The sequence below is a fragment of the Elephas maximus genome, chromosome 19 (assembly GCF_024166365.1).
Source record: "Elephas maximus indicus isolate mEleMax1 chromosome 19, mEleMax1 primary haplotype, whole genome shotgun sequence".
Lineage (NCBI taxonomy): Eukaryota > Metazoa > Chordata > Mammalia > Proboscidea > Elephantidae > Elephas > Elephas maximus.
This window is the reverse complement of record NC_064837.1, coordinates 70,089,035-70,101,768: the sequence shown is the minus strand read 5'-3', so window position 1 is coordinate 70,101,768 and position 12,734 is coordinate 70,089,035. Positions and strand designations below refer to the sequence as shown.

The 12,734-nt window shown below is 54.1% G+C and overlaps 1 protein-coding gene across 1 annotated transcript; it reads left to right on the top strand.

Annotated features, from left to right (window-relative positions):
• Positions 1–36: 36 nt before the first annotated feature.
• Positions 37–12,117, top strand: SGSH (N-sulfoglucosamine sulfohydrolase). Its single transcript, XM_049858982.1, has 9 exons — positions 37–188; positions 2,044–2,204; positions 3,009–3,114; positions 3,379–3,529; positions 4,052–4,208; positions 5,336–5,417; positions 6,055–6,258; positions 10,628–11,183; positions 11,274–12,117. Exons 1-9 carry the CDS (start codon positions 92–94, stop codon positions 11,362–11,364), a joined length of 1,605 nt encoding a protein of 534 aa, XP_049714939.1. The 5' UTR covers positions 37–91; the 3' UTR covers positions 11,365–12,117.
• The last annotated feature ends 617 nt before the right edge of the window (positions 12,118–12,734 follow it).

Below are 12,734 nucleotides of genomic sequence, written 5' to 3'. Positions count from 1 at the left end.
GGGACCAGACGGGGCGGGCCTGAAACCCACGTGACCAGGACCGGGCTGGGCCGGGCCGAGCAGAGGCAGAAGATCCGCTGCTGCCGCCACCATGCGCCGGGCCAGGCCAGCCTGCTGCGCGCTGCTGCTCCTCCTGGGGCTGTGCTCGGCGCACGGGGCGCGCGCCCGGAACGTGCTGCTGATCCTCGGTGAGTGTCGCCCGCGTGGACCCGCCGCGGCCCGGTAGTGCCCTCTCGTGGCCACCTGTCCTTGCCCCAGAAGTGGCCACTCGCCCCGTCCCCACCAATGGTCAGTGCCGACCCCAGGTGCCCTGCAACCCCCACAGCCACCCCCTCCCCCGGTCCCTTTCCCTGCTGGCCCAGACTCTTCATGGCCGGCTCCTTAGAGGAGAGGCTTCCACCGAGCAGCAGCTGGAGGGGACCCCCCCAGCATCAGCACCCCCGCTCCGTGCCTGCTCTGACCCAGAGCTCCCACCCGTACCCAGAGCAGCCAGAGTGACACTGTGTGCTCCTCACAGGAGGCTCTAGGTGACCACACACCACAGAGGGGGAGCCACCAGGGGGACTGTTGCCCAGGTCCCCAGAGATGGCTGGGGTACCCAGTCCCATCTCCCGCGGCTGGTGGTAACCCCCTAAGTTTGCCTTCTCACTTCAGACCCCAGGGCGCTGGGTGTCAGCGCTCCGTCCTCCCCGCCAAGGCAACAGGCCCCATGCCACTCACCTCCCCCAGCCCCAGCCCCCCAGAACCCCAAGTTCCTCAGCACTTGCTGCTCACAAGACTTCCGGTTTAGGTGGCCGAGACAGCTCGTGACTGCCCAGCTGGAGATGCCCGGATTCTTTCCGGTTCTGAGGTCTGGCGTCTGGCCAGGCCCATGCTTTCTGATTAGCAAGTCTGAAGTTGTGGTCTCCAGGCAGGAGGTTCCGCTAATCATAACACAAACAGCACCCCACCAGCAGGAGGTTTTGTCCAGTGCCCCCCCCTCACCCCCCTACCTGCCAGCGATGCTGGGGGGATCCACACAAGGGTGCATTCCTGCCCGACCTGGGACTAGTTCTGGATCCTTCCAGAGCTGGGACATGCAGCCCTGGGTCAGGTTGGCCAACTGCCAAGATACCCCGGGCCTGTTAGAAGAAGGGCGGCGTTTCCTCCTGGGCCTGCAGCAGCATGCTCTCCAAAAGGGGTGATCCTAGCATCCCTGTCCAGTTCTCCCCACCAGTTTGGGTGCTGTCAGTGCTTCAGCTCAGGGCCCAGTGGCCAGCGGAGGAAGGGCGAGCTCTGTTCAAGGACAGCTCCAGGCCCCTGAGTTGTCCTCTGAGGGAGCTGGGGCAGGGGCTGCCCCAGGGGTTCCCACTGGCTTCCTCTGGGGTGCCTTGAGCACTTCGACTCCAGGCCAGAGGGAGGAAGCTTGGCGAGTTTGCTGGAGGCTGAGACCCAGCCCCGGCTCCTCGCTCCAGGCCAGAGGGAGGAAGCTTGGCGAGTTTGCTGGAGGCTGAGACCCAGCCCCGGCTCCTCGCTGCCCAGCTGTGTGGCCTCTTGGGGCCTCAGTTGCTTCCTGCAGGGTGAGGGGTGGGACCAGACAAGCTTCAGGGTCTCTTTAGCCACCAGATGGGACGGGTGCTCCAGTGGGAGGCAGTGGGTGGATGCACACGCAGTCACAGCGGTAGACTCTCAGACGGCCCTCAGCAGGGCTCTGCCAGCACAGAATCTCGCACAGATTCTATAGGGCTCAGGATTGCCCAGGGTTGTGCTTTGTCTGCTCATGCAGCTACCGCCTGCTAACAGGCCACCTGGATGTCGTGCCCTCTCAAGTGTCATGCCTGCCAGGAGTTATGCCCATGGTGTACCATGCCCACCAGGTACCATGCCAACCCAGGTGACATGCCTGCCAGAGTATCATGCCCACCTGGCTGTCATGTCATCCCAGATGTCATACCCACCCAGGCATCACTGACCAAGTACTTTGATCAGGGCCCTAGGTCTCCCTCACCCCACACACTGTTCCCCCATCCCCCACCTCATCCCCTCCATCCCCGCCCTCCTCAGCTGATGATGGGGGCTTTGAGAGCGGCGTGTACAACAACAGTGCCATCGCCACCCCGCACCTGGATGCCTTGGCTCGCCGAAGCCTGATCTTCCGCAACGCCTTCACCTCCGTCAGCAGCTGCTCTCCCAGCCGGGCCAGCCTCCTCACTGGCCTGCCCCAGGTGGGGGCAGGAGGAGGAGAAGGGGAGGCCCCCAAGGCAGGGGAATGGGGAGGCAGAACCAGGGCCCAGGCTTTTGTGTGGCTTGCCCCTCCCTGGTCTGCCCAGGGGTGCCACCCACCTCCTTACCGCAGCCCACACCCAGCAGCATCTTGGCACAGTGTGGTCCACAAAGCCTCAGGGTGGAAGCTTACCCAGCGGTGCGGTCAGAATGCAGGCTGGGGAGTCCGAATATCTGCATATCTGAGTATCTGTGTGACCCTGAGCAAATAACTTCCCTCCCTGAGCCTCAGTTTCTTCACCTGTAAAGTGGGTATCATTATAACAACTCCCTCACAAGAATGTCACTGGGAATTGGGTGAGTTAATGCTGTATGTCTGCAGTGCCAGGCCCACACTCACTAAGTGTTAACTCACAAATGGTTTGGGTTTTTAACACGCACAAGTCCTTCTTTTACTGGTTTTAGGAAACTAGTCAATAAAAGGGGCCTGGTGCCGTCTTTTTGACTCTTCAATGTGTGATCAGAATAGAAAAGTTGGCAAGTACAGATGAGCAAGAAGAAGAAAGTAAAAGCCCCCTGTAATTGTGGTGGACACCCTTCTGGTCTGGTCTCTTTCCTGCTGGTGGTTTACTTTAATGGGAAGGACCTGTGGGCCTGTTGGGCAAGGAGTTGGGAGGCAGAGAAAATCTCTGGGTATGGGTTACCTGACATCTAATCAGGGACCCAGGGAGGGCGCCTTCACCGCTGAGGCACGGGGAGGGCAGGGCTGGGTGGGCAGGGCCTCACGAAGCCAGCCTGTGCCACAGCACCAGCAGGGGACATATGGCCTGCACCAGGACGTCCATCACTTCAACTCCTTTGACAAGGTGCGGAGCCTGCCGCTGCTGCTCAGCCAGGCCGGCGTTCGCACAGGTGAGGCGCTCCGGGACCTGAGGACGGGGCACAGGATGGGTGGCTCCTTCCCACCCCCGCTGAGGCCAAGCCAGGCTTGGGCAGTGCGCTTCTGTCCTGACGTCACCTGCCCTGAGTACCTGGCTGGGCTGTGGGTCCATGAGAACCAAGCACCTGGATGCCCTAGGGTGGCTTGAGCCAGGCCTAGGGTCTGGGGGTGGGGGAGGGGAATGGGAGCCTAAGGGCACCCTGGACAGCCTCTCCGCCCACCCCGGCCTGCCCCAGGCATCATTGGGAAGAAGCACGTGGGGCCTGAGGTGGTGTACCCGTTTGACTTCGCCTACACGGAGGAGAACGGCTCTGTCCTCCAGGTCGGGCGGAACATCACCAGGATAAAGCTGCTGGTCCAGAGATTCCTGAAGTCACAGGACGACAGGTGGGTCAGGCCCTGCCCCCTCACTCACATGTGCAGACCTGGCGCCAGGGAACCCCTGGCTCACAGCCACGATCTTTAGCGGGGACTCTTGGAGTCCCCAGACAGCTGAAATAGAAGATTCCAGGTGCTCGAACTAATCCGGTCAGAGGAAGAGAGGACATGGCGGTAAGTGAGGGTCACAGGGCCTTAGGAGGGGGCAGAGCAGAGAGGCGGGCTCCTCTCTAAGGGTGGGGATCCCCAGAGTAGAAAGTCGAAGCATTTGTCGGCCCGGTGGTTGACCACCTGGCCTGGACCCCCACCTCAGCCACTTTCCTCTACCTGCAGGCCCCTCCCCCCCTGCAGGCCCCCCTCCTCCTACAGACCCCTGCCCTCCTCCTACAGACACCTCTCCTCCTACAGGCTCCTCGTGTCCTATAGGCCCCTCCTCTTCTCCTACAGACCCCTCCCCTCCTCCTACAGGCCCCTCTCCTCCTCCCACAGGCCCCTCCCCTCCACCTATAGGCCCCTCTACTCCACCTATAGGCCCTTCTTCCTCTACGTTGCATTCCATGACCCTCACCGCTGCGGACACTCCCAGCCCCAGTATGGAGCCTTCTGTGAGAAGTTTGGCAATGGGGAGAGTGGCATGGGGCGCATTCCAGACTGGACCCCCCAGACCTATGACCCTCAGGACGTGCAGGTAGGTGGGGCCCCATGCCATGTTCCCACAGCCCCCTCTGCCCCTGCAATCCTAGGGACCCCTGTCCCCCCACCCCCACATGCAGCCCTCGGCCCGGCCTCTTCCCTGAGCAATCCCAGGACCAGTGGTGTCACTAGGGGGGAGCAGACTGTGCGGACTGCATTGGTGCCCCGTCAGAGCAGGTGACACCAAAATGAATGTATAAAAGTTTTGAGCAGTGATTTAGCAGGAATTTAATTTTCTTATTAAAATATCCCTGTAGTTACTTAAAACAACAAAAACATTTTTTATAAGCCTAGATTACGTGTATCAACATACCCACAAGGCTAAGAATCTATGCTAGTTTACTTTTAGGCCTTCTAAGGCGCTTGGGTCAGAAACCCTGGTGGCGTAGTGGTTAAGTGCTATGGCTGCTAACCAAAAGGCTGGCAGTTTGAGTCTACCAGGCGCTCCTTGGAAACTCTATGGGGCAGTTCTACTCTGTATTGTAGGGTCACTGTGAGTCAGAATCGACTTGAGAGCAATGGGTATGGGTAAGACGCTTGGGTCAGAGCTGTCATTACCCAATTACAATGATGCTTTGAATCATGCCGTTCCCTAAGCACACACTACAAGCACGCGCTGTGGTCTTCCTTGCTGCCGGTGTTTTTAAAGTCTCATTTTAGCTACAATATCGCGGTAATTCATATTTGTGAACCTCTGCCAATAAATGTTTTGAGAATGAACAAATAATTCAAGGAAAAGAAGGAGCAGTATATGGGAATTATGATTTAGGAATAACACCGTACAAAGCACATTACTAAAGATTATAGTCTGGTACGGGAGGAGGTCCATGGCGAGGGTGACACAGCCCTAGTGACGTCACTGCTGGGACCCCTTCCCCCTCCGCGCTTGCAGCCCCCGCCTCAGCCTGACGTGACTTCAGCATGCGGGAAGAGCCCCTCTGAATGAGTGGATCCAGGTCCTGTCCAAGGGGCGTGAAGACTGAAATGATGGTGTTCTGGGCTAATCTGTTCCTGGGGAGGAAGTGGAAAGAAGGCTGGCACCTTGTCATCTTCCCCGCTTCCAGGCTGGGCACCCAGTCACATCTCTTCTCACCTTGACCTCCCACCCACCTGCCTCTCCAGGTACCTTACTTCATCCCAGACACCCCAGCCGCCCGAGCCGACCTGGCTGCGCAGTACACCACCATCGGCCGCATGGACCAAGGTGGGCGCCTGGAAGCCGGGTGGTAGGAGTGATGGATGTATCTTTTGGGGGTGGGGCACTATTCATCCCACTGTGGGGGGTTGTACCTATATTATATCCATGTGAGTGCCCTTAATTGCTGGGGACCTGGGAAGGGGGTGGGTGTCAAAAGAACCCTATCTTCCAGCCTGAGTCTCACACTGTTAGCTCTGTGGAATAGTCATGAGACCCCAGAAAGCACAGAAACCAGCATAGAGTGGTAACAGCTGTGTGGAGACCACACAGAAGCACCAGGGTCCCTGGAGGGGAGGAGTCAGGCGGAGGCCCATGCAAGACCTGCTCGGGGTGGGAGTGGGGCTGCGTGTTGGGTGAGGGAACCAGACTGGTGGGAAGGACAGTGGGGAGGACAATGGGATGAGAAGGATGGCAAGGTGTGAAGGATGACAGGGAGGATGGTGGGGTGGTGAACATGGTAGGGAGTATGGTGGGGTGGGGAGGACGGCGAGGTGGGGACGACAGCAGGGTGGAGAGGATGGCAGGGTGTCTTCAGGAGATGAGTGCGCAGGGTTCTGAGACAGGATGAAGAAGGCATGAGTGAGCAGCTTTCCGGCGCCCCCTCCATGTCCGTGCTGAGCCCTGCTCCCCCACCTGCCTGCAGGGATAGGCCTGGTGCTCCAGGAGCTGCGGGAAGCTGGTGTCCTGAATGATACTCTGGTGATCTTCACATCTGACAACGGGATCCCCTTCCCCAGTGGCAGGACCAACCTGTACTGGCCGGGCACTGCAGAGCCCTTGCTGGTGTCGTCCCCTGAGCACCCGCGCCGCTGGGGCCAGGTCAGCGAGGCCTATGTGAGCCTCCTAGGTATGGCTCTATCTGTCTTGATAGGGGAGGGGATGGAGCTAACATTTAACAGACCTTGCGCGTGCCAGACAGTGGACGGTGTTCTACACACAGTATCTTGTGTGTGTGGTTCTCACACTGCCTGAGCGAGGAATGGATGGGCTCCCCCATTTCACAGGTGAAAAAAGTCTCAGAGAGGTATGTAAGTTGTCCAGGATCTTGTAGCTTGTACATGCAGAACTAGGGTAGCCTGGGTCGCAGACCTTGTACACTCAGAGTTAGGGTCTAGCCTGGTCTCACAGCTTGTACACGCAGAGCTAGGGTCTAGCCTGGGACTCGCTGCCTTTTCCACTCCACCAGCGGTGCTCAAACGCTGGCCCACATCCAAGTCACCATGAAGGCATATTGAATCCAGACTGCAAGCCCCACTTCAGAGGCTCTGACTGAGCAGATCGGGGAGGGCCGAGAATCTGCATTTCTCACACACCCTCTGGTGAGGCTGCCGTTGGCCCAGAGACCCCACTCTGAGAACTCCTGCACTCATCATGCGACTTCCCAAGGACCATACACCTTGAAGAAGGCCTGGGGTGTCTCTTCCCACGTGACAGACGAGCAGACAAAACTCAGGGTGTAGGAGGACTTTGTGAGTGGCTCGGGACAAACCCCTGGGTGGGGCACCTGTGTCCCCTGTGGGCCAGGGCCCAGTCTCCCTTCGGCCACAAGGCACAAAGCCGGGGAGCTATGTCCACAGCACAGAACAAGACTAGGTGAGCCCCCCACTTCAGGGAGACTTCTTCAGTGGGCTGTAGGATTTGGAAGGACCCTGAGGTGACGAGTCCTCTCATTATGATTAAAGGTATCATGGTGTATGGGTTTCCTTGTTGTTGTTAGGTGCCAACGAGACAGTTCTGACTCATAGCGACCCTATGCACAACAGAACGAAACACTGCCCGGTCCTGCGCCGTCCTTACAATCGCTGTTATGCTTGAGCTTATTGTTGGAGCCACTGTGTCAATCCATCTCGTTGAGGGTCTTCCTCTTTTCTGCTGACCCTGTACTCTGCCAAGCATGATGTCCTTCTCCAGGGACTGATCCCTCCTGACAACATGTCCAAAGTATGTAAGACGCAGTTTCGCCATCCTTGCCTCTAACAAGCATTCTGGCTGTACTTCTTCTAAGACAGATGTGTTCGTTCTTTTGGCAGTCCATGGTATATTCAATATTCTTCACCAACACCACAATTCAAAGGCGTCAATTCTTCTTCGGTCTTCCTTATTCATAGTCCAGCTTTCACATGCGTATGATGCAATTGAAAACACCATGGCTTGGGTCAGGCACACCTTCGTCTTCAAGGTGACATCTTTACTCTTCAACACTGTGAAGAGGTCCTTTGCAGCAGATTTACCCAATGCAATGCGTCTTTTGATTTCTTGACTGGTGCTTCCATGGCTGTTGGTTGTGGATCCAAGTAAAATGAAATCCTTGAAAACTTCAACCTTTTCTCTGTTTATCATGATGTTGCTCACTGATCTAGTTGTGAGGATTTTTGTTTTCTTTATGTTGAGTTGCAATCCATACTGAAGGCTGTGGTCTTTGATCTTCATTAGTCAGTGCTTCAAGTCCTCTTCACTTTCAGCAAGGAAGGTTGTGTCATCTGCATAACACAGGTTGTTAACGAATTTCCTCCAATCCTGCTGCCCCGTTCTTCTTCATATAGTCCAGCTTCTAATATTATTTGCTCAGCATACAGATTGAATAGCTATGGTGAAAGAATACAACCCTGATGCACACCTTTCCTGGCTTTAAACCACTCAGTATCCCCTTGTTCTGTCTGAACAACTGTCTCTTGATCTATGTAAAGGTTCCTCATGAGCACAATTAAGTGTTCTGGAATTCCCATTCTTCGCAGTGTTATCCATAGTTTGTTATGATCCACACAGTCAAATGCCTTTGCATAGTCAATAAAACACAGGTAAACATCCTTCTGGTATTCTCTGCTTTCAGGCAGGATCCGTCTGACATCAGCAATGATATCCCTGGTTCCACGTCCTCTTCTGAAACTGGCCTGAATTTCTGGCAGTTCCCTGTCAATATACTGCTGCAGCTGTTTTTGAATGATCTTCAGCAAAATTTTGCTTGTGTGTGATAGTAACGATATTGTTCTATAATTTCCACATTCAGTTGGATCACCTTTCTTGGGAATAGGCATAAATATGGGTCTCTTCCAGTCAGTTGGCCAGGAAGCTGTCTTCCATATTTTTTGGCATAGATGAGTGAGCACCTCCAGCACTGCATCTGTTTGTTGAAACATCTCAGTTGATACTCCATCAATTCCTGGAGCCTTGTTTTTCGCCAATGCCTTCAGAGCAGCTTGGACTTCTTCCTTCAGTACCATCCGTTCCTGATCATATTCCACCTCTTGAAATGGTTGAACATCGACTAATTCTTTTTGGTATAATGACTCTGTGTATTCCTTCCATCTTCTTTTGATGCTTCCTGTGTCGTTTAGTTTTTTCCTCATGGAATCCTTCACTATTGCAACTCGAGGCTTGAATTTTTTCTTCAGTTCTTTCAGCTTGAGAAACGCCGAGCGTGTTCTTGCCTTTTGGTTTTCCATCTCCAGCTCTTTGCACATGTCATTATAATACTTTACTTTGTCTCCTCTAGACGTCCTTTGAAATCTTCTGTTCAGTTCTTCTACTTCATCAATTCTTCCCTTTGTTTTAGCTGCTCGACGCTCAAGAGCAAGTTTCAGAGTCTCCTCTGACATCCATCTTGGTCTTTTCTTTCTTTCCTGTCTTTTCAATGACCTCTTCCTTTCTTCATGGATGGAGTCCTTGATATCATTCCATGACTGGTCTGGTCTTCGGTCACTAATGTTCATTGCGTCAAATCTATTCTTCAGATGGTCTCTACATTCAGGTGGGACGTACTCAAGGTCATATTTTGGCTCTCATGGACTTGGCCTGATTTTCTTCAGTTTCAGCTTGAACTTGCATATGAGCAATTAATGGTCTGTTCCAGAGTTGGCCCCGGCCTTGTTCTGACTGATGATATTGAGCTTTTCCATCATCTCTTTCCCAGATGTAGTCAACTTGCTTTCTGTGTGTTCCATCTGGCGAGGTCCTTGTGTATAGTCACCGTTTATGTTGGTGAAAGAAGGTACTTGCAATGAAGAAGTCATTGGTCTTGCAGAATTCTATCATTTGATCTCTGGCATTGTTTCTATTACCAAGGCCATATTTTCCAACTACTGATCCTTCTTCTTTGTTTCCAACTTTCACATTCCAATCACCAGTAATTATCAATGCATCTTGATTGCATGTTCAATCAATTTCATACTGCAGCAGCTGATAAAAATCTTCTATTTCTTCATCTTTGGCCCTAGTGGTTGGTGCGTAAATTTGAATAATAGTTGTATTAACTGGTCTTCCTTGTAGGTGTATGGATGTTATCCTATCACTGACAGCATCGTACTTCAGGATACATCTTGAAATGTTCTTCTTGACGATGAATGCAACACCATTCTTCTTCAAGTTGTCATTCCCAGCATAGTAGACCATAGGATTGTCTGATTCAAAATGGCCAATACCAGTCCATTTTAGCTCACTAATGCCTAGGATATCGATGTTTATGCATTACATTTCCTTTTTGACGATTTCTAATTTTCCTAGGACTTCAGCAACAAAGTACCACAGACTGGTGGCTTGTAAGAACAGAAATTTATTGTCCCATGGTTCTGGAAACCGAGAGTCAGCTGAGTTGATTCCTTCTGGGGCTCTGATCTGCTCCTGCCTCTCTCAGCTTCTAGTGGCTCCAGGCATTCCTGGCTGCAGCTGCAGCATCACATGGCGTCCTTCTTGTCTCCTGTTTCTTCTCTTTATGAGGACATCAGTCATTCCGGATTAGGGCCCACTCTGCTCTAGGATGGAGCCCTGGGGGCGCAGTGGTTCAGACCTCAGCTGCTAACCCAAAGGTTGGCAATTCGAAGACACCAGCTGCTCCTTGGAAACGCTATGGAGCAGCTCTACTCTGTCTTGTAGTGTCGCTATGAGTTGGAATTGATTTGACAGCAGCGGATTTGGTTTTTGTTTGCTACTCTTGGAAGAGCTCATATCAACCTAAATGGTAACGTCGTCAAAGACCCTATTTCCAAACGAGGTCACATTCACAAGTTCCAGCAGTTAGGACTTCCATGTATCTTTTTTGGGGACACAATTTAATCCATAACACATGGCCCAGAGAAATGCTATGACGAGGTGTTGGGCCCACGGTAGACCCTCCTTTTGGGCCACCCGGCATCTTTCCAGAGTGGCTTAGACCAGCCCTTCTGAAGGTGAGCTGGTGCCCTGGGAGACCCTGCTGTGCTGAGATGTTGCTTTCTTTCCAGATCTGACCCCCACCATCTTGGATTGGTTCTCCATTCCCTATCCCAGCTACGCCATCTTCAGCTCCAAGACCGTGCAGCTCACTGGCCAGTCCCTCCTGCCAGCGCTGGAGTCAGAGCCCCCCTGGACCACCGTCTTTGGTAGCCAGAGCCTCCACGAGGTCACCATGTCCTACCCCATGCGCTCTGTACGCCACCAGAACTTCCACCTCGTGCACAACCTCAACTTCAAGATGCCCTTCCCCATCGACCAGGACTTCTACGTCTCCCCCACGTTTCAAGACCTCCTGAACCGCACCAGGGCAGGCCAGCCCACGGGCTGGTACAAGGACCTCCATCACTACTACTACCGGGAGCGCTGGGAGCTCTATGACTGGAGCCAGGACCCCCATGAGACCCAGAATCTGGCTGCTGACCCACACTACGCCCAGCTTCTGGAAGTGCTCAAGACCCAGCTGGCCAAGTGGCAGTGGGAGACCCATGACCCCTGGGTGTGTGCTCCTGATGGAGTCCTGGAGGAGAAGCTGTCTCCCCAGTGCTGGCCACTCCACAATGAGCTGTGAGCATCCCAACCGTCATGTGACCCTTCCCTTCCAGCATGGTCCCCTCAGCTGGCCATCTCAGCTGGTGATACTTGTTGTCCTTCCAGCCACTGCCTTGGAGAGCACAGCAGAGCGTGTTTCCAGCCCCTTCCCCTCCCCGGGGTACCGCCACAATGCAGGGGACACCACTGTCCTTGAGTCCGTGCTGTGTCCCAGCACAGGGATTCTAGGGAGAACCTGGGATGGAGTGGGGTCCTGGCCCACGACAAGGTGAGAATGCTCAGGGCAAGGGAGTACTGTCTGTTCCTTGTTTTCTGGGAGCGAGCAGGGGACCTGCTTTGGAGCCCACAGTTATTTCTGAACCTTCATGATAAAGAGAGGGGGCCTTCTTTGTGCCTCGGGGATGGCAGGCTGGCTCTGACCACGCTCAGCATGGGAATATGGTTTCTTGATTTTAATCAGCTTCTGGTCTTGAGGACACCTTGGGCTTGTTTCTGCTTCCTTCATTTTGCCCCATGTCAAGTTCTTAACCCCAGTGTTGGGTTTATGCTAACCCACCAATTCACTGCAGGTCCCTAAGTGATGACTCTGATTTTGTGGACAAAGTTCAGCCTTCTTTTTGAGGTACCCAAGGATGGAAACACCACCACTGAGAGTGGGAGAACGGCCCCATCGTTCTGGTTTGGTTTAGTTCTACTTGGACAAGCACTGTGTCTAGATACAGAAATTTCTTTGAGAATGTTCCATACCTACCCTGCCTCCACCCACCACGGAAGCTGTACTGGGGAAGCCCTAGAAGTGGAGGCTCTCTCCCCAGAGTGGGTAGGCTCCCACCAGCCTCCTCTCCCCCCAATACTGGGGTGGGTGGGAAGAAGGTGGCAGGCCACAGTATTGTAAAAGTTCTTTATTTTAACAGATATATATAAATTCATTTTCTGAGGCTGGTTACGATGATACCAACCTGAACCTTAGAGCACCTAACTTTGAGGGAGGGGTACTGCTGTCAAAAGATCATTTGGTACATGAGGGTCCAAGGAGGTGGGGTACAAACCTGGAGATGGGGCTCCAGGGGGCCCTGGAGGTGCAAGAAAGATGCTTTGCCCCAGGAGGGCCAAGGTGCAGTTAGAAGGGGAAGGCAGTCTCGGGTGCAGGAAGACTGGCTGGTGCTTGTACAGAGGTCTCTGAGCCAGGGCTCCGGGGCCCAGCGTGTGGCCACCAGGCCCAGACCCACTTCAGATACTATTGCCATCACTTGAGAACTGTATTTACAGGTCAGCACGCCACTATGTATACACAAGTTATGGAGGCCTTTCCCAGCCATTGGGAGCTGAGAGCAGTTAGCCAAGATGACGGTCAAAATGGGTTTGTCCTCAGCTGTGGGCAGGGTGTGGAGGCCTTGTGGGCACAGGGCTGCCGGCCCACAGGCTCAGCAGGTTTGAACAAGCCCTTTGACGTGTTGAAATGTGAAATGTGGGTGCAACCTCCATGGAGTCAGAGCAAGCCTCCGTGCACGTCAGGGGCCTCCTGCACTGAAGAGACGTCACACCCAGAAACGCCCACAGGTCTCC